An 18,566-nucleotide genomic window follows, 5' to 3' on the forward strand; every position below is an offset into this window, starting at 1 on the left:
TTTTTAAACACCTAAAAACAATAAAACGCGTGCATGTAGATATCATCATTTTATACTGACATTGCATGCCACTCTTATTTTGCAAATGGCGCGGGAATTCCGATGATGGGATTTCCCCGAGGAGCTCGTAGAGACGAGTTCTTCCGGGGATATCTCTAGGTGAGGAGAATTTCGAGACTTCACCAAAGCGTTGGGATGGTCTTCGAATAATTTTCCAATAAAAAATTACCGACTCCATCATTTAAAATAAACAAGTCATGACATCATTTTACGCTCGCATCATGTGCATACGTAAAACCAAATAAAAAACTCAATTTGTCAATTTAATAAAAATTTAATTAATAAAGTAGGGATTAAATTAAGAAAATACTATATTAAGATAACTTAAGATTAAATGGTACCGTTCGTGGAACGGGCGCCACGGAGGTGCTAACCTTTCTCCGTGCGTAACCGCACTCCCGAACCCATCTCTAAAAATGTAGACCAGTTCTCGTTCTTTCGACGGACCTAAAATTAATTTAGGACTTCGTAGATTAGAATCGGGTTAATAGGTGACCAATCACACCTTAGATAAAAAAAAAAGATTGGTGGCGACTCCCACACCGATTTTAATTTTCGTTCGCGTCTGGCGGAAGGGTTTCCGGACCCGCACGTCACGACAATTAGTACCGGAGGACTTTTCAGAGATGAATGCCGAAATATTGGTGCTTCTAAAAAAAAAAAAAAAAGAGAGGTAATATTGGGGTTTCACATGACATGAGAGTTGACTTTGCTGCTTGTATAAAACCAATGTTAGGGGCCTTAATTAGAACCGAAAATTAATTGTTTAGAAATTGTGAGTTTTTTATTTATAATTAAAGAATGGGGATTCGAATTTTTTTTTTAAATAAGAGATCATATATCAATTAATGAATCACATATTTAGGTGTAATTTAGAAACTGAGATTAATATCTAACTTGTTTTGTAACTTTTGCATTATGACAAAACTAATTGGAATCATATGGGTTGATAATTCCAGGTTCATTGTAATGGAAAATTGTATCAGCATATTGCCCTTATTAATCCTTTCATGTGACTAAATGTGAGAGGAATGAACAATTCCTACCTCCAACGCCAAGTCAACCAGGCCACCCACCCCCTCTTTTAATTTTTTTTTCCTTAAAAAAAAAGAATTGATATCATTTACAGCTAAAATTCACACTTAGTGGTTACTCAATCCATTTGCGCATCTTTGGTTCGAGAGAATAACTTGATACATTAAGCAAATCTCAGTTGTGTGCAAATTACTAATAATACTACAATTTTATTCCTTCTTTCAAAAAAAAAAAAACCTACAATTTTATTCCAGATTAAAATAGCACTTCATCTTAGTAATGAACCATAGTCACATTATACTCAACAATGGCGTCACCACTAGTCACATTAAGGAAGTAAGTCTTAAGTTGTGCAACCCCTCTAGCCATCTGGAATTTTCCCCTTCCTCCAACCACAGCAAGCTCACGTTCAGTCTCCGAAATCGGATTCCTCGAAAACACACTGATGGAGCTTCCATTGAACTCTCCTTTAGTGAAGCCAAAATCAAAGAATGCCACCAGGGTCGGTATATCTTTACCGGATGACACCCAGAGCCCTCGAGCATTCCCAATAACCTCCGAGGTCAGCTCAGGACCTACGGTGAGGGGATCATCTATGGCAAAGACGCTGCTGAATGGGGCTAGTGCGCTGTCGTCGCTGCTGATGTTGGCACGGGCTACCAAGACAGCAGAAGGATCTTTCCCACTGAGAGTGTCGTGGAAAAAGAAGTGGAGATTGGTAATTTTCTCTGGCTTGGGATCATATGGCACCGTCTTGGAGTAGTACTGGCTATAGACCGGTGAGGTGGCGATGCCAAGGATCAAAATCCAAGTGATGATCGGTCTTCTTTCCATATTCCAGGTTTTTCTTTTTCTCCGCTGGTTAGATATAATGTGGCTTTAAGGACTTTGCTTGAATGCAATAGGGAAATGTCGCAACTTGCCTAGTTTATATGGATTATTACTTGGAAGGTTATATATAGTAAGAAAATCATAGCTCATAAATATTGTACCATAATTTTCAATTCTAAAGTAAGAAAGTCGGTCTCATTCAGTCAAATCAGTTTGATATGGAAACTGTTACTTGGCCGCCCAATCCGTCCTACCTCCCCTGTCCCCATGTTCAGGGCCATGCCATCACTACCTAGTGATAGCCTAACGGTAACAGCCTTGAAACCTTATGGACACTCTGTTTGCACCATTACTCCTTGTTTGGGAGAGAACAACTTTATGTTAAAATTGAATTAATCAAATAACTTGTATTAAAACGATTTTCTTAATTGATTTTTGATTAATTCGAAAATAAGTGTCATTAAATATAATTAATTTGGTTGGTTTTGATTTTAAATTTTTTTCAATTAATCAAATTAATTAATTTAGGATTATAAGTAATTAAGTAAATATATTTTAGTGTATTTTTCATTTTTGAATACATGAAAAATAAAGGGTTTTGATTTTAATAGAACATTTTTAATTGAATTTGGACAAGATTTAATTATTAAATTTCTATAATCAAATTCAAAATTAACACTCATTGATCACTCATAATAAATTAATGGTTGAATTCGATGTTGGATTTTTGAATAAGACATTCCAAAATTCCTGTAGGAAAACTGTTTTTTAATTAAAAAAGTCAACTTTGATTTTGTTGTCTGAATCTAATTACAAAAACAAAATATTATGATGATTATGAAAATTAAATTAGTTTTGGTATGAATAAGAGAGGAAAACGATCTATTATTCCCTCTTGTAACTTGGCATAAGGAAAAAATGGAAAAAAAAAATAATTAAAGAGTTGTCTCCCCAAGATCAAATGCGTCGGACCATTAAATAATAATTGCCTCTATTTTCCATTTTCTATCACACATTCCAAACAAGCAGAAGAAAATATTGGTTTCCCATCCTTACCTTTCACATTTTTCTTTCCTTTCTAAATCTTTACTTGACAGGGAAATTGAAAGGAAAGTATATGATTTTTAACCTCAATTAAACCAAAACTTAAATGGAGGACTTAGGGCTTAACATAGCAGCAATTGCTTTTAGTGCTTGAATGAAGGAGGCCTCCTAATCTTAGTAGCTTGCTCGAATCCATATGCAATCTCTATTAGCGTTGGCTCCGACCCCTTTAGTCCTCCAAAGGTAATGCCAAAGGGCATCCCGTCTGTATCATATCCTGCAGGGACACTTATTCCTGGAAAACCACCAATTGCAAGCAGATGAGAACCGAGATGGAGAGGAGCTAACAACGCGTCCAGCTTGTTCTTCTTCATTAATTTCTCAAACCCATCTCTTGACGTTTTTGCTAAATTTGTTAATGCTTCCTTCTCTTTTTTCCCGATTCCGTTTGTAGCTGCAGCTTCAAGGAGAAGATGCTGGCCATATTCCTTGACTTTTTCCTGCATTTCCATTCAAATCAAGCAAAACTCACTTATTTACCCAAGTTTAAGGTATAACTTTGTAGCTATGTATGTAATACCAGCAGAAATACTGACCAAATCTGAAAATTTATTGTTGAATGCAATGACATCTCTCAAGGATCTTACAGGAGATACCACAAGCTCTTTCAGGTAAGAATTCAAGGCCAATTTGAACTCAGCATTCAATGCTATAGTTTCATTATCTAGGAATGAGGTATATGCAGCCAGAAACTTGTCTGTGTCCAAATTTTCTACCACAACTGCACCTCCTTGCCTTTACTTGAAGAAAATTTGTTTTTCAATTATTAGTAACAAAAAGTGTCTAAAATTATGATTCGAACTTGAACTAACAATTGCAAATTTTTTGTTTTGGTACCTTAAAGTCGGGAAGTGACTCTCAAAAACTTCAGACATAAGAGATCCATTATTGAATCTGAAGAACACATTCCTCAATAAGCCCAATCTCTTCCCTTTGAGACCATAGGGCTTTAGAAATTGTTTGTAGCCACCATGTGGAATGTACTTGGATGCTTCAATGGTTGCTTTATCATTATAATCTATGCCTGCAATGGCATCAAGAACATATACAGCATCTGCCACCGTTCTGCACATGGGTCTGCTTCAATTCGTCAGAGCAGGAGGCCATTGTTATTTTTGGTGTATTACAGAAGCTATATAAAAGGTTTAATACGAGAACCCCTACTCCTTAAAGAAAAAGAGGGAAAAAAAGGATCATAAAAACTTAATTACAAGAACTAATGAACTATAATGTGATAGACAAATCCTCTGTTTCTCGCTGAGGATGAATACAGCTAGAGTGATTATTCACATTAAAAAATATTTCCTCTAGTTATGAGCTATCGCAGAGATCAAAAAGTGAGGGAAATTGTGGATTTTTTTCTGAAGGGCAGAAATCAGAGAATAATACCTACCCAACCGTATCCTGTCTAGGACTAATAGGGATGACTCCAGCTCGACTGGTAAGACCGACAGTGGGTTTGATGCCAACAATTGAGTTAAAACTGGATGGACATAGAATTGAGCCAGCAGTGTCAGTCCCAAGCGACACTGCTGCCATATTTGCCGCTACTGATATTGCCGATCCACTACTTGACCCGCACGGATTTGCTGAAAGATTATAGGGATTCTGCTTACAAGTTCAGAAAATTGTGTTTGTTTCTTAAATCATTTCTTGTTAATTTGGAAATCAATCCAAATTAAGTTTTACAATAATACAAAACTGCAGAAAACAGTATTTGAATGTTTTTAGCTCTGTAAAACTCATAATAATTTAAGACTATTTATCTGATCTTGTATTTTCATAGAAAATTAAATTCTATATCAACTTATTTCCATTTCTATCTGATAAATATTGCAGGTTCATTCGTGTCAGTGTAGTATCCTTTACTCACCTTTCCTTGGCCAGTCCGGGCACACCAGCCAGCGGGTGCATATTCGTCCCTGTAATGAGCCCACTCACTCAGGCTAGCCTTTCCCAGAATAATAGCCCCAGATTTCCTCAATTTGGTTACCACACCAGCATCCCGAGGGACGACGGAGCCTAGTAGCGCAAGTGAGCCAGCTGTGGTGTTCATCTTATCTTTGGTAGCGATGTTATCCTTGAGCAGAATAGGAATACCATGCAGGCCAACAAGTGATCCTGGTACTTTAGCCTTGCGCTCTCTGTCAGCCTTATCAGCTTGATACAGAGCATCCGGGTCAATCTCTATGACCCCTCTAAGGAGAGGGTTGAGCCTGTGGATTTCTCCTAGGTAGAATTCAACAAGTTGCCTTGAGGTGAGTTGGTTTCTTTCAAAAGCAAGTTGGAGATCGTGTACGCTTGCTTCTTTCATGGAGAATTCATGGTTCATTTTGGAATGAGACCCAGACGACAAAGCGGCTTGAACAAACAGAACCAATGGTATAAAGTGGGAAACACTTAGTAGAGAAGATTTGTTTGGCGCCATAGCTTAGCAGTAATGGGAGATATCTAGCTTTCTCGAGTCCAACTCTTTTAGCCTGCATAGCACATGAATTTCTCAGGCTACAAATAGGAGCCACACAAAGCCTTGGTGCGGTTTCTAATACTTTTTTTTTATTAATTAAATATTATCATGCGACTCCCACTACAGTAAACTTGAAAACGTGTTGGCATGCGCGAAAGCCACAACGAGAATTTGCTGTCAATCTTTAGGTTTTAAATAAATTCTGGATGCTATGCAGATTTTTTTGTCACATGTCAGCTTTAATAGAATTTAATAAATCTATAAATTACGAATCCGAATTCTCAATTCAAAAACATACTCAACAGATAGAAAATTCATATTTATATATTTAAAATTTATTTTATTATAAGATATGAAATTTTTAACATAATAAATCATACAAAGCATAAAAAATATATATTTTTATATTTAACATGAAAAATATACTAATCTTTTTTCTTTTTGTCCCATCCCAGTCAGACCAAATAAATGAAAATATAATATATAGAATTTTTTTAGGTTTCTTAATTGATAGTATGATTTTGGGATTTTATGGTTCTTCACAATTGAAAGAACATAGTTATCTAGATAATTAATTTAGATTTGGATCTCACGTGCTTTCTATACTGTAGAAGAAATCATAAATAATTGCATTCTCATGCGAAGCTCTTGTTTTATTATCAAAATATTGAAATTTTGTTTTTATGTTATTATTTTAATATTAATATAAATAAAAACATATTTACATTAATAATATAATAATCTAAATAAATCAAGTATAACTCAACCTAAAATCACATTTTCAAATCCAATTATAAACAATCTAAACTTGTAAATCTAAATAAATAACTCAACTCTCGAACACCTTTATCACTAATAAAAAATTTATAACTTTGGATTGTCAATTTCAAAAATTATATATAATTGTATTTTTTGAAAAAAATTAAAAAATCAACTTTTATATAATTTCAAAGGTTATATATAAAATCTTCACTTTGTTGCCTTCCACGGAATATTACGCCCCAACGTCAATGAAAGTCTAATTTTCAAAAAAAAAAAAAAGAAAGTACCTGATTATTTATATAACACTACATAAACTTAGAGTACATCAACCATTAAACATGGTCAATTCTGAAAGCTACGAGGATGAAACATCTAATAAACCAAAAATCGTATGGATGGCCCTACGGCCTGAATCTATCAGTGATGGCTTCAGTGCTTGAACGAAGGGGGCCTCCTAATCTTAGTGGCTTGCTCGAAGGCATATGCAATCTCAATCAGCGTTGGCTCTGAGCCCTTTAGTCCTGCAAAGCAAATGCCAAAAGGCACCCCATTGTATCATATCCTGCGGGGACAAGACAATGATTCCTGGATCCACCTATTGCCAGACCAGGCGAAGCTGATGGAAAAGGTGACAACAACGCGTCTAGTTGTTCTCCCTCATCAACTTCTCGATTCCATCTCTTCACATTTTTTCTAAATGTAATATTGCGTCCTTCTCTTTCTTGCCGATGCTATTCGTAGCTTCAGCGTCAAGGAAAAGCTGTTGCCTATATTCCTTGTGTTTTTTCCTGCAAGACCCAAAACTCAAGCATACCACTCAGCACCAAATACGTAAGACTGTAAGCTTTACTCATACCAAATTTGGGAAGAATGCATTAGTGAAGATAACTGTATGTGTTGATTGCTGAAATACTCACCAAATCTGAAAATTTATTGTTGAATGCAATGATATCTTTCAAGGATCGAACTGGAGATACCACAAGCTCTTTTAGGTAAAAATTCAAGGACAATTTGAACTCAGCAGTCGTTGCTACAGCTTTGTAGTCTATATCGGCGCTATAAGCAGCCAGGAACTTAGATTCGTCCAAATTTTCTACCAAAACTGCATCTCCTTGCCTTAATTTGCAGGAAATAGAATTATCAATGTTAAAAACAGGGGAAAGCTTAGAGGAGAGGATTTGGTAGACGCCATAGCTGTAATTGAAGATACCTGTTTCCCTCGCTCAACTCTTTTAGCCTGCATAGAATCAGAGTTTCTCATTAAATAAATAGAAGCTGGCAGAATTATAATTTCTTTATTAATGTAATCATAAGATTTGAACTGAAAAATTATAATTGCCATCCATCTACTAACTTATCAGAAAGTGTACTTTTATGGGGAGTGTGAACAAATTTATCCTATTGTAGATTTCTCTAACATCATCAAATATGTATGCAGTGCATCGTGAAAATAACTAATGTTTGAACATTAACTTTGCTTTTTGGGGTTTTGATATGGTTCCTCAGGATTGCTGGGACATGCCCTTATGTGATAAAGTGAATCCGCATTAATTTGGTTGGGTCAGACAAATGATGACCCTTTGCATTGGAGGAGAAAAGAAAATGCAAACTTTTTTCTGGTGCTTTTTTTCTTCCAATAAACAATTGAATTTGCATGCTAAGTAGTACAGTAGGCTACAAAATCTTTTATCATCTTGAAAGACATATTTGTTGTCAAATTACAATGAGACAATTTTGAATTTGGAAAAAGCAATGAGTCCGTGGCTTCTTTGACTACCAGGGCAAGAACAAATGACTGTCAATGTCAGAAGGGCACCACCAGGAATATGCTTATTCCTAGTGAACCCTCATAATTCCAAAAACAGGAGCAACATCAACATGGAAAGTCACCACTCATAGTTAATCAGTGTTTCTAGCTTATCCCCTTCCTCAGCTTCTCAATTCCATTTCTTGAAAATAAAGCTGGCTTCTGAGGTACTCAAGCCCCAAGTTCGACTATAAATTAGTACACTATTCTTGTATAAACTGATCAACCCAATCAGAATTTGAAAATACTTTATGCATTTTATTAATTAAAATTAAATATTTTAATTAGAAGTAATTTTTTTTATTTGGACAACATGAATTTTCGTAACTAATTCGTTGAGTATAAATAAGCATAGTATTAAGAAATCTAAATATAAAATAAAACTAAATTTAACATGACCCATTTATTTTCATCCTTTATCAAATTTATCTACTTAAGGTTTCGTGTAAGATTAAGCATAATAGTGATTTGATTCCATTAGTCAATTCCTGCGGTGTGCACATGTTATCCTCATTTTATTCCAGCAGTAGGAAAGCAACAAATACTAATCGATTGCTGCAGTGTAAATGCATGCTTCTTTTCGGCCTTTAGCTTATTCAATCGACCATGGTGAGGGGCAAAGCGAATCCTATGTCGTGTGTGGTGGCTGGGACCAATGAAACACATTGTCACGAAGGATCTGGGTCCATGACTTTGTCGTCCTGCGAATATACTTTTTCTTTTTCTTTATCTTTAACAAGAAGCGTGGTACACGAGGGAAGAAATAATAGACTGTTCCTTTTTGAAGAACAAAACCTCTAGCTGGGCTGTGACTTTCAGTCATCGCACCTTTTTGTGACGATTTGTTAGGGGAATGCTTAACCATGATCATTCATGTTGATGTTCATACGTTGAAAGTTCTGAAAATTAAAGTAAAAGAGAGAAAAAAAATAATTAATGCCGAATAGTTTATTTCATACTTAATTTTCATGAATAGCAAATAGACAATAGGTAAAGGACCGTAGTAGAAAGTAATTCTCAAGGTTTGAATGAAGGAGGCTTCCTAATCTTGGTAGCTTGCTCAAAGCCATATGCGATTTCAATTAGCTTCGGCTCCGAGCCCTTCAGTCCCCCAAAGGAAAGGCCAATAGGAACCCCCTGGCTATCATATCCTGCAGGCACAATAATTGCTGGGAACCCTCCAATTGCATACATAGGAGAAGCATCTGACCTAGGAGTCGCCAATGCATCCAGCTTGTAGTCTTTCATCAACTTCTCGAATCCATTTCTCGACAGATTTTCCAAGTTTGACAATGCTGCCCTCTCTTGAGCGCCAATCCCATTTGTGGCCTGGGCTGCCAGAAAGATATCTTGGCCTATTTTATCTGTCAGTTCCTGCAAAGCCCACCATATTAACCAACATTAAGTGTGATCATTAATCCTGTGGAATGTTTCCCGAAATAATTAATGTACATATGCATAATTTCAGGCTCTTATACCCACCAAATTGGGGAATTTCAGGTTGAAGGCAATGATATCTGCCAAGGATCGCACTGGGGAAGCCACCAACTCTTGAAGGTAGGCATTCAAGGACAATTTGAACTCAGCTAAGGTCGCCAATGCTTCTCCACTTAAGTTGAAATTCAGTATAACATCGATGTTGGCTATTTGCAAATTGTCTACCAAAACAGCACCTTCTCCCCTGCATTCACAAAAAGTTAGTACTTTATTAAAAAGATTGAACCAATAGGCATTAGGCTAAGCCGATCATTTCAGCTGCCTGAATACAAATTGTTAGTTATAATTTTTTTATGTGTCACCTTAGTGTTTGTAAATGGGTCTCAAAAGTCTGACCAAAACCTAATCCTTCAACAATTTTGAAAAATGGATTTCTCACTATGCCCAATCTCTTTCCTTTGAGCCCATAGCTATTAAGGAATTGTTTATAGCCACCAGGAGGAATGTAAGCTGAAGCATATCTAGTTGCATGGTCATTCGAGTCGAAGCCTACAATGGCATCAAGAACATAAACAGCATCCGACACTGTCCTGCAGATAGGCCTGTTGAATCCAATAGGGAAGAGGTATTTCGTTGAGGTTAGGACCATTAATAACATCTCACAGAAGAATTAATCACAAAGCACAAATCAGAAAGAAAGAAAGCCATTGCAAAGTAACAGTAATAAAGAGCGACTTAACCCAATGGTGTCCTGTCTTGGAGTAATTGGAATGACCCCAGCTCGGCTGGTGAGACCAGCTGTAGGTTTGAGGCCCACTACTGAATTAAAACTGGCAGGACATAAGATGGAGCCATCAGTCTCCGTCCCTAAGGACACAGTTACCAAGTTTGCGGCCACTGAAATTGCTGATCCACTACTTGACCCACAAGGAGTTGCGGACAAGACATAAGGATTCTGCAAGCCATTACAGAACAAGCTCTATTACGTCGTGGGAGATGCATTTGTTTTTTTACACACTAGCTAGTGATTGGGGATAATAACTGTTCAAAAGAACAACTACAAGAACGCATGCGAGCATGCATACTGGTCAACATGGTAATTTCAAAAGACCCGTAAGAGCAGAAATAATTTGGGAGTGGATGATTCATTTAACTCACCTTACCCTGCCCACCTCTTGGACTAAAGCCAGCGGGTGCAGTCAACGACCTAAACATAGACCACTCACTCAAGCTAGCTTTACCCAGAATGATTGCTCCAGCTTTTCTCAATTTCATCACTACCCCCGCATCCCTTGGCACGACTGAGCCAAGCAATGCAAAGGAACCGGCCGTGGTGTTCAGCTTATCATTAGTACCAATGTTATCCTTGAGCAGAATGGGAATACCGTGCAAGTCAGGCAGTAAACCATTATAGTACTTCCGCTCTTTGTCTGCAGTATCAGCTTGATACAAAGCATCAGGGTTCACTTCTATGATCCCTTTAAGGAGCACATTGAGCCTGACGATTTCTCCGAGATAGAACTCAACAAGTTGCCTTGAGGTGAGTTCGTTTCTCTGGACAGCTAGTTTTATATCTTTTATTGTCGCTTCTTTGATTGAGAATGAGTAGTGTGTCGTTGTACTGGTGGAAAACCCGGATGATGATATTGGTGAAAGAATCAGAATGATGAGGAATAAGACGGAAGAGCTCCTTAGAGAAGAATTGGCGGCCATGGTTAAGCTGTAATGGAGGGAATTTGACTCACTGAGACAACTTGCTAACTTTTAGACTTCAGTTTTGAGCTTGAATTAGATTAGAAATTCCCTATCCTATAAATGGATTACGTTTGGGGGCTTTAACTGATTGTTTAACTCAAGAAAACTCCATTTTTCATTTGTAATCTAGGTAGGTTGCGAGTCGTGACCACTTCCTTGGACCAATTACATTTGGCGAAATAAACAAAGTCATCTGAGAAAACGCACAAGCACTTGGGAACAGTCCTATAATCAATTATCTAATTCTCCTTTTCATGAAGGAATCTTCACAGTGCAGCTGTCCTCGAACCTTATACTGCATGTATGACCAGTTCAACCCTCAGGGCCTTTGCCGTCCATTTCCGGTGAATTTCCTTATACTGTTTAATTTGGATCTTTAGCAAGTTTTTGAGGTATAGAGACAATACGTGTGTCGTCTAGAGCTTGGAATTTTGAGTGTTGAGCAGGTAAAACTAAAAAATTTGCTATCAAGTTTATAGCACTCAAAGAGGTAAACTTTTTTTTTTTTAAATTAGTTTAGACATAGATTTACACATAGTTCATATATATACATACAAACATTTTGTCAAAATTTTTGTACAAATTTAATGATACAGTTATAATATAATATTTTTAGTTGCTTAGTTAGCTAATTAGATTATAATAACTAATTAGGTTTCCATTATAAATAAAATTGACCTCTTATCTATATGTTATTCATTTTTGTATATATACAAATAATTTTGAAATATAATATTTCTTTTCTTATAACATATCCTAAAAAAGAAGAATCATTCATGAATATACTAAAATATTAAATTTGATTTTAAATGGGATTATGTATTTTGAAAGCAATACATTGTCTTTCTCCCTGTCAATGAGGTTTGTTTGTTAATATGTTTGTTTTTGCTGTTCTGTGACTAGACTAAACAAAAGAGGTAATCCTCTCTTTCTTCTTATGTTAATCTCCAAACAAAATGAAGGAATTTTCAGTTTCAAATTATTGATTTTACCAACTAATTAAACACAAGCTAACTAATTCACCAAATAATCACTGAAATGTTAATGATCTAAAGGTGCTTTTTTCTTTTCTTTTTCATTTTCTTTTTAATGGTACTTATTCCAATTAATGTCTTTAAAGGCATTGTGTATATACCTATGTGCATGTAAGGTTGATCCAACCTGCAACATGTTCAATAACCAATAATATTGGATTGAAACAATTGAAAATCTTAAGTAATTAGAACCTTCTTACTATATTTAATCACAATTATTTTTCTAAAAATTGAAGTCAAAGTTGTTTAAAATTTTTTATTAGTTAACTATATCAGCTTTTTAACATTTTGATTATATTACCCCTACATAGTATTGACTAAAAGCTTTTATATCATCTTTAAAACATATTTATTAGATATGTATACATATCTTAGGCAAAAAAAAATCAATCAAAATTTATTTATATTTTATTTTTTAAAGCAAATCTAATATTCTATCCTAAAAATTTAACGTTGAAGAGTTTCAACATTCAATTTTTTTTGGTTCATCCAATAAAATTAAGTTAATTATTCTTAATTAATTTGGGCACAAAAGGATAATAGTCAAATTTGAAGGGTAGTAGAAGGAGAAATATGTTGATCCAAGACATTACTTTTGATGAATGCCAATGAGGAAGATCTGTTAGTTTGGCAGCCTACGGCTTTGGGTCAGTACACAAATTAAATTGGAATACAAGTTTTTTTTTTCTTTTTCTTTTTGGTGAAATACTAGAGTCTTCACCGCAGAGAAAGTATAATGGCTTTTTAAATCAGAGCCCTAGCTTGGAACAATACAAAAACAGTTTGGCTGGCGATCATATCGCTTAATATAGTAAATTTTTTTCACGGAGTGCCGGACCCTAAGATGCATTATCTCTTGTGAGTAGACTAGATTTAACAATTTTATATATGACACAACAACATGACTCGAGTTTAATTAAGTTTGAATTTAAATTAATCGTATTTCATGTATTAATCGTGTCAACATGATTAAGATACGAATAAATTGTTTTAACCATGTCAAATTCACTTAACTTGTTTAAGACACGATTAGTTAATCATGTTATCTTGTACCCGTATAACCTATAACTCATTTATTATCTATTTATTTATTCGTATTTACTTGTCATATAGACACATTTAGTAAGAATTTATTTATTCATACAAATACAAATATTTTTGTAATGATTAAGATTTATTGATATTAAATTTTATTATATTTGGTAAATATTATGATATTTATAATTTTTTGTTGTAAATTTGAATAATATAATCATATTTTTCTCGTACATATTTTAATTTAATCATGTTAACTGTATCAATTATGTAAACATATCATAAATCATATAAACTTTAATCGTATTAATTATGTCGTGTCATATAAAATTTAACTCGACATGCTTAATAAGATGTTAATCGTATCGTGTCGTATTGCACGTTTATTAAACATATTCATATACGTATTTAAAATTTTAACATGATTAATTAATTATATCATATTCGTATTTACTCATATAACTGTTAATATATTATATTTACACGATATGAATAAAACACGAATACGCAAATTGTCATATCAAAAATACATGAATGGTAATAACACCAGAACAACTTAAGCATCATCTTGCATTGTCCCCATCTACGTACACGAGCTGTGTGGTTTTACACAAAAAATCACTGCCCCAAAGACGTCTAAAGCCAGCAACTTATATACATCAGAACAACAACAAACAGAGATTCAACCCAGCAAAGAGCCACTGTTACTGAAATATGATCAGCGTATCACTGCTTATTTTTCAATTGATCAGCTAGACCATTAACTTCTAAAAGGGTAATGTTAAATTTGCTGCCTATGGTGAGGGGCATATGTTAAAGCAAATCCTATTTTCTGTGCAGTCGCTGGGACCAATTAAACACTTTGTCATGAAGGATATGGGTCCATGACTTTTGTCATCCTGCCAACATACTTTTTCTTCAACAAGAAGCGTGGTACACCAGGGAAGAAATAATAGACTGTTTCTTTTTGAAGAACAAAACCTCTAGGTGGACTGTGAGTCGGCCATCGAACCTTTTCGTGACGATGCTCAATATGTTAGGCGAATGCTTAACCGTGATCATTCATGTTGATGTTCATACGTTTCAGTTACATATTAATTTCTGTTCTTTTTCAAACGTAAATTTTATATTTCATATCAAAAAAGAAAGAAAGAAGATCGAATATACGTTGAAGATTAAAAATCAAAATAATATTGTTTTTTTAATCTAAGATAGATATATATATATATATATATATATATATATATACAGATATATATAATGTGTATATCAACTTTAATCCTATAGATCGGTTATAAAGATATATAAAAAAAATAAATTGTTGTTTAGAAATTTTAATCAATGAAAATTCTGAAAACTGAAGAAGAGAGAAACATAATTTTTCATGCATAATTTCATAAGTAGCAAACAGAAAATAGGTGAAGGGCCGTAGTAGAAAGTAATTTTCAAGGTTTGAATGAAGGAGGCTTCCTAATCTTGGTAGCTTGCTTAAAGCCATATGCGATTTCAATTAACTTGGGCTCCGAGCCCTTCAGTCCCCCAAATTAAAGGCCAATAGGCACCCACTGCTATCATGTCCAGCAGGCACGATAATTGCAGGGAACCCTCCACTTGCATACGCAGGAGAAACATCTGACCTAGGAGTCACCAATTGATCCAGCTTGTACTCTCTCAGCAACTTCTCGAATCCATTTCTCGACAGATTTTCCAAGTTTGACAATGCCCTCTCTTGAGCGCCAATCTCATATGTGGCCTGGGCTGCAAGAAAGATACCTTGGCCTATTTTATATGTCAATTCCTACAAAGGCCACCATATTAACCAACATTAAGTGTGATCATTAATCATGTGGAATGTTTCTCGAAATAATTAATGTACATATGCATAATTTCATGCTATTATACCAACCAAATGAGAGAATTTCAGGTTGAAGGCAATGATATCTGCCAAGGATCGCCCTGGGGAAGCCGCCAACTCTTTAAGATGGGCATTCAAGGACAATTTGAACTCAGCTAAGGTTGCTACTGCTTCACCACTTAAGGTGACATTCAGTATAACGTCGATGTTGGCTATTTGCAAATTGTCCACCACAACTGCTCCTTCTCCCCTGAATTCACAAAAAGTTAGTCCTTTGTTAAAATGATTAATCCATTTGGCATTAGGCTAACCCGGTCATCCCAGCTGGCTGAATACAAATTGTTAGTTATAATTTTCTTTGTGCGTTACCTTAATGTCTGTAAATGGTTCTCAAAAGTCTGCCCTAAACCTAATCCTTCAACAATTTTGAAAAATGGATTTCTCACTATTCCGAATCTCTTTCCTTTGAGCCCATAGCTATTAAGGAATTGTTTATAGCCACCAGGAGGAATGTACGCTGAAGCATATCTAGTTGCTTGGTCATTCGAATCGAAGCGTACAATGGCACCAAGAACGTAAACAGCATCCAACACTGTCGTGCAGATAGGCCTGTTGAATCCAATAGTGAAGAGGTATTTCGTTGAGGTTATGACCATTAATAACATCTCACAGAAGAATTAATCACAAACGACAAATCAGAAAGAAAAAAAAGCCATTTCTTTTTTAAAAAAAAAAGAAAGAAAAAAAAAACCATTTCAAAGTAACAGTAATAAAGCGCGACTTAGCCCAATGGTGTCCTCTCTTGGAGTAATAATTGTTACTGACCCCAGCTCGGCTGGTGAGACCAACTGTACGTTTGAGGCCCCCTACTGAATTAAAACGGGCAGGACATAAGAGGGCTCCATCAGTCTCCATCCCTAATGACACTGTTACCGAGGTTGCGGCCACTGACATTGCTGATCCACTACTTGGCCCACAAGGAGTTGCAGACAAGACATAAGGATTCTGCAAGCCATTACAGAACAAGCTGTATTACTTCGTGGAACATGCATTTGTTTTTTACACACTAGCTAGTAATTGGGGATAATAATTGTTCAAAAGAGCAATTATAAGAACGTATATGAGCATGCATACTGGTCAATATGGTAATTTCAAAAGACCCGTAAGATCAGAACTAATTTGGGAGTGGATGATTCATTTAACTCACCTTACCCTGCCCACCTCTTGGACTAAAGCCAGCGGGTGCAGTAAGCGACCTAAAATTAGGCCACTCACTCCAGCTAGCTTGACCCAGAATGATTGCTCCAGCTTTTCTCAATTTAACCACTATCCCTGCATCCCTTGGCACGACTGAGCCAAGCAATGCAAAGGAACCGGCCGTGGTGTTCAGCTTATCTTTAGTACTGATGTTATCCTTGAGCAGAATGGGAACGCCGTGCAAGTCAGGCAGTGAACCATAATAGTACTTCCGCTCTTTGTCTGCAGCATCAGCTTGGTATTCTCGCTTGCTAATTTATCAAGATAATTTATTTTAAAACTTTTATTAAATTAGTAAAACATCATGCAAGTGCACATAGTCAATAAGTAATATAGCAGTAAGTGAATTATTATCTTCACAGAAAATTGAATCTAAATTCTTACTAATTATTAAAATTGGACAATCCAATCTTGTCCAAAAAAATCTAATTTGGAAAATATTTGAAAATGAAAATTAAAGTAGTAAAGCTAAACTATTAAACTAAGCTAAAAAAAATACAAGTAAATTGAGTTGGAGAACACTGGGGAAGTACCTAGAATTATGGTTTCAATTAATGCTTCATTTGGACCTAACATTGACTAATTACCTACTTTTATGGAAAACTAATGCTAGCCTAGGATCCTTAAGCATGTACGATTCTCTATCAAGATATCGTACAATGGCCTACCTTAATTTAATTCTTTATATGTCTATAGCTAATTAATTAAGCTAAGTTCTTTAATTATAGGTCTTCTAAAGTGGTTGTATATGGTTAATGGGTGTATATCTACCCCATTAACAAATCACCCAATTAATTCTTAATTGCAATGATCATAAACTACTTAAACTATGGTATTTTTAGACTAATTTTTTCAAGTATTATCTAAAAACTCATATATATCCTATTAGTTATCAGTCAAAAAAATGAGAAATATATGTAGATTTTAATAAACACTAAATATTCCATAAAAACAAGTAATAGTCAATTAAGCATCCAAACTATATATAAATATCCACCGTAATTCTAGAAAAGAAAGTTTAGCTTAACATTTCAATAGCCCACAATAAAGTTTCAGCAAAACTAAGCATTTATACAATGAGATTTAAAGAGAGAAAAATAAAGCTAGTGAGAGAAAACTCTTTTGGAATAGCTTTGTCAAGTTTTTCTTCAAGATTTTTCCTCTACTTTTCTCCTTGTGGAAAGCTTCTTTTTGCCTCCGAAGTTGCTCCTCAAGATGCTAGTTTTTAGCCCTAAAAAACGATTGTATTTATATCCTTTTTTATGACCATTTGATGTAAAATCGAATGGCCAAAAATGTGTAGAATTACGTATCAATACCTAGGTGCCCAAGGACTGGTGCCTAGGCACCCAAGGTTCTGTTTTGTAACTTGTTTTAACATGTTGGACAGTGCATTCGGTGCCTAGGCACCCAAGATTCTGTTAACACTGACTGCAGCCTACTACAATCAGTCAAATTTCTTCACATTTTTTACCATGATCCCTTCCGAATTAGTTAAAGTGTTAAACATCAAAGTTGTAGCTCTTCTTCTTAGCTTTTTGTAGGTCAAGAATTATGTCAATTGGAGTTTTATAGCTCGAGTTATGCTCAAAATATTACATCATATTTTGAGGCATTTCTTAAGCTACTAGCACCATCATTTGTCATTTTAGTTCCAAGTCCTTGCACATCATTTAATATTAGAAAATCAATTAATTAGAGACTGAAATGAGGGATTTAAACAAAAAATTCATTGAAACTGCATAAATGATAAATGTAATGACATAAATTAAATTACTACTAAGTATAAAATTACTTATGAATTACTTAAAACTATAAGACTTAACTCAATTTTAGGTTTCAAAGATGCATAAAATAACTTTATGGTAGCATTTGGTATGAGGAAAGGGAGAGTACATTCCCTACAATATGTCTAATTAAATTATATTGTAATGTTTGTTTTGCAACAGACCACTGCAATGTAATCACATTACAGTCAAGGAATATAATGTGATTATAATCTAAAACCAATGTAATCACATTACATTGCACTTTGCAATATTAGCATTTTTACCTTTCAATTTTATTACATTGTTAAAAATATTTTGTAATGTTATAATTAAAATAAATATATAATATATGAATTAG

At 34.9% G+C, this 18,566-nt stretch overlaps 3 protein-coding genes, 1 long non-coding RNA gene and 1 pseudogene across 4 annotated transcripts; all 5 read right to left on the reverse strand.

Moving 5' to 3' along the window:
• Window positions 1,285–2,005, reverse strand: LOC18607598 (dirigent protein 4). The gene has a single exon (XM_007041851.2). It carries the CDS (start codon window positions 1,927–1,929, stop codon window positions 1,369–1,371), a length of 561 nt encoding a protein of 186 aa, XP_007041913.2. The 5' UTR covers window positions 1,930–2,005; the 3' UTR covers window positions 1,285–1,368.
• Window positions 2,870–5,540, reverse strand: LOC18607599 (putative amidase C869.01). The gene is made up of 5 exons (XM_007041852.2): window positions 4,904–5,540; window positions 4,424–4,638; window positions 3,868–4,107; window positions 3,567–3,765; window positions 2,870–3,470 (listed from the first exon to the last, which is right to left on the reverse strand). Exons 1-5 carry the CDS (start codon window positions 5,456–5,458, stop codon window positions 3,114–3,116), a joined length of 1,566 nt encoding a protein of 521 aa, XP_007041914.2. The 5' UTR covers window positions 5,459–5,540; the 3' UTR covers window positions 2,870–3,113.
• Window positions 6,532–7,489, reverse strand: LOC18607600. The gene is made up of 2 exons (XR_001926838.1): window positions 7,177–7,489; window positions 6,532–7,047 (listed from the first exon to the last, which is right to left on the reverse strand). It is a non-coding gene; the product is annotated as an uncharacterized LOC18607600 (long non-coding RNA).
• Window positions 9,026–11,246, reverse strand: LOC108660994 (putative amidase C869.01). Its single transcript, XM_018116544.1, has 5 exons — window positions 10,667–11,246; window positions 10,244–10,322; window positions 9,866–10,105; window positions 9,549–9,747; window positions 9,026–9,440 (listed from the first exon to the last, which is right to left on the reverse strand). Exons 1-5 carry the CDS (start codon window positions 11,214–11,216, stop codon window positions 9,084–9,086), a joined length of 1,425 nt encoding a protein of 474 aa, XP_017972033.1. The 5' UTR covers window positions 11,217–11,246; the 3' UTR covers window positions 9,026–9,083.
• Window positions 14,773–18,566, reverse strand: part of LOC18607601 — a 4,529-nt pseudogene continuing 735 nt past the window's right edge.

This window comes from Theobroma cacao, chromosome 2, assembly GCF_000208745.1.
Source record: "Theobroma cacao cultivar B97-61/B2 chromosome 2, Criollo_cocoa_genome_V2, whole genome shotgun sequence".
NCBI classification, from domain to species: Eukaryota; Viridiplantae; Streptophyta; class Magnoliopsida; order Malvales; family Malvaceae; genus Theobroma; species Theobroma cacao.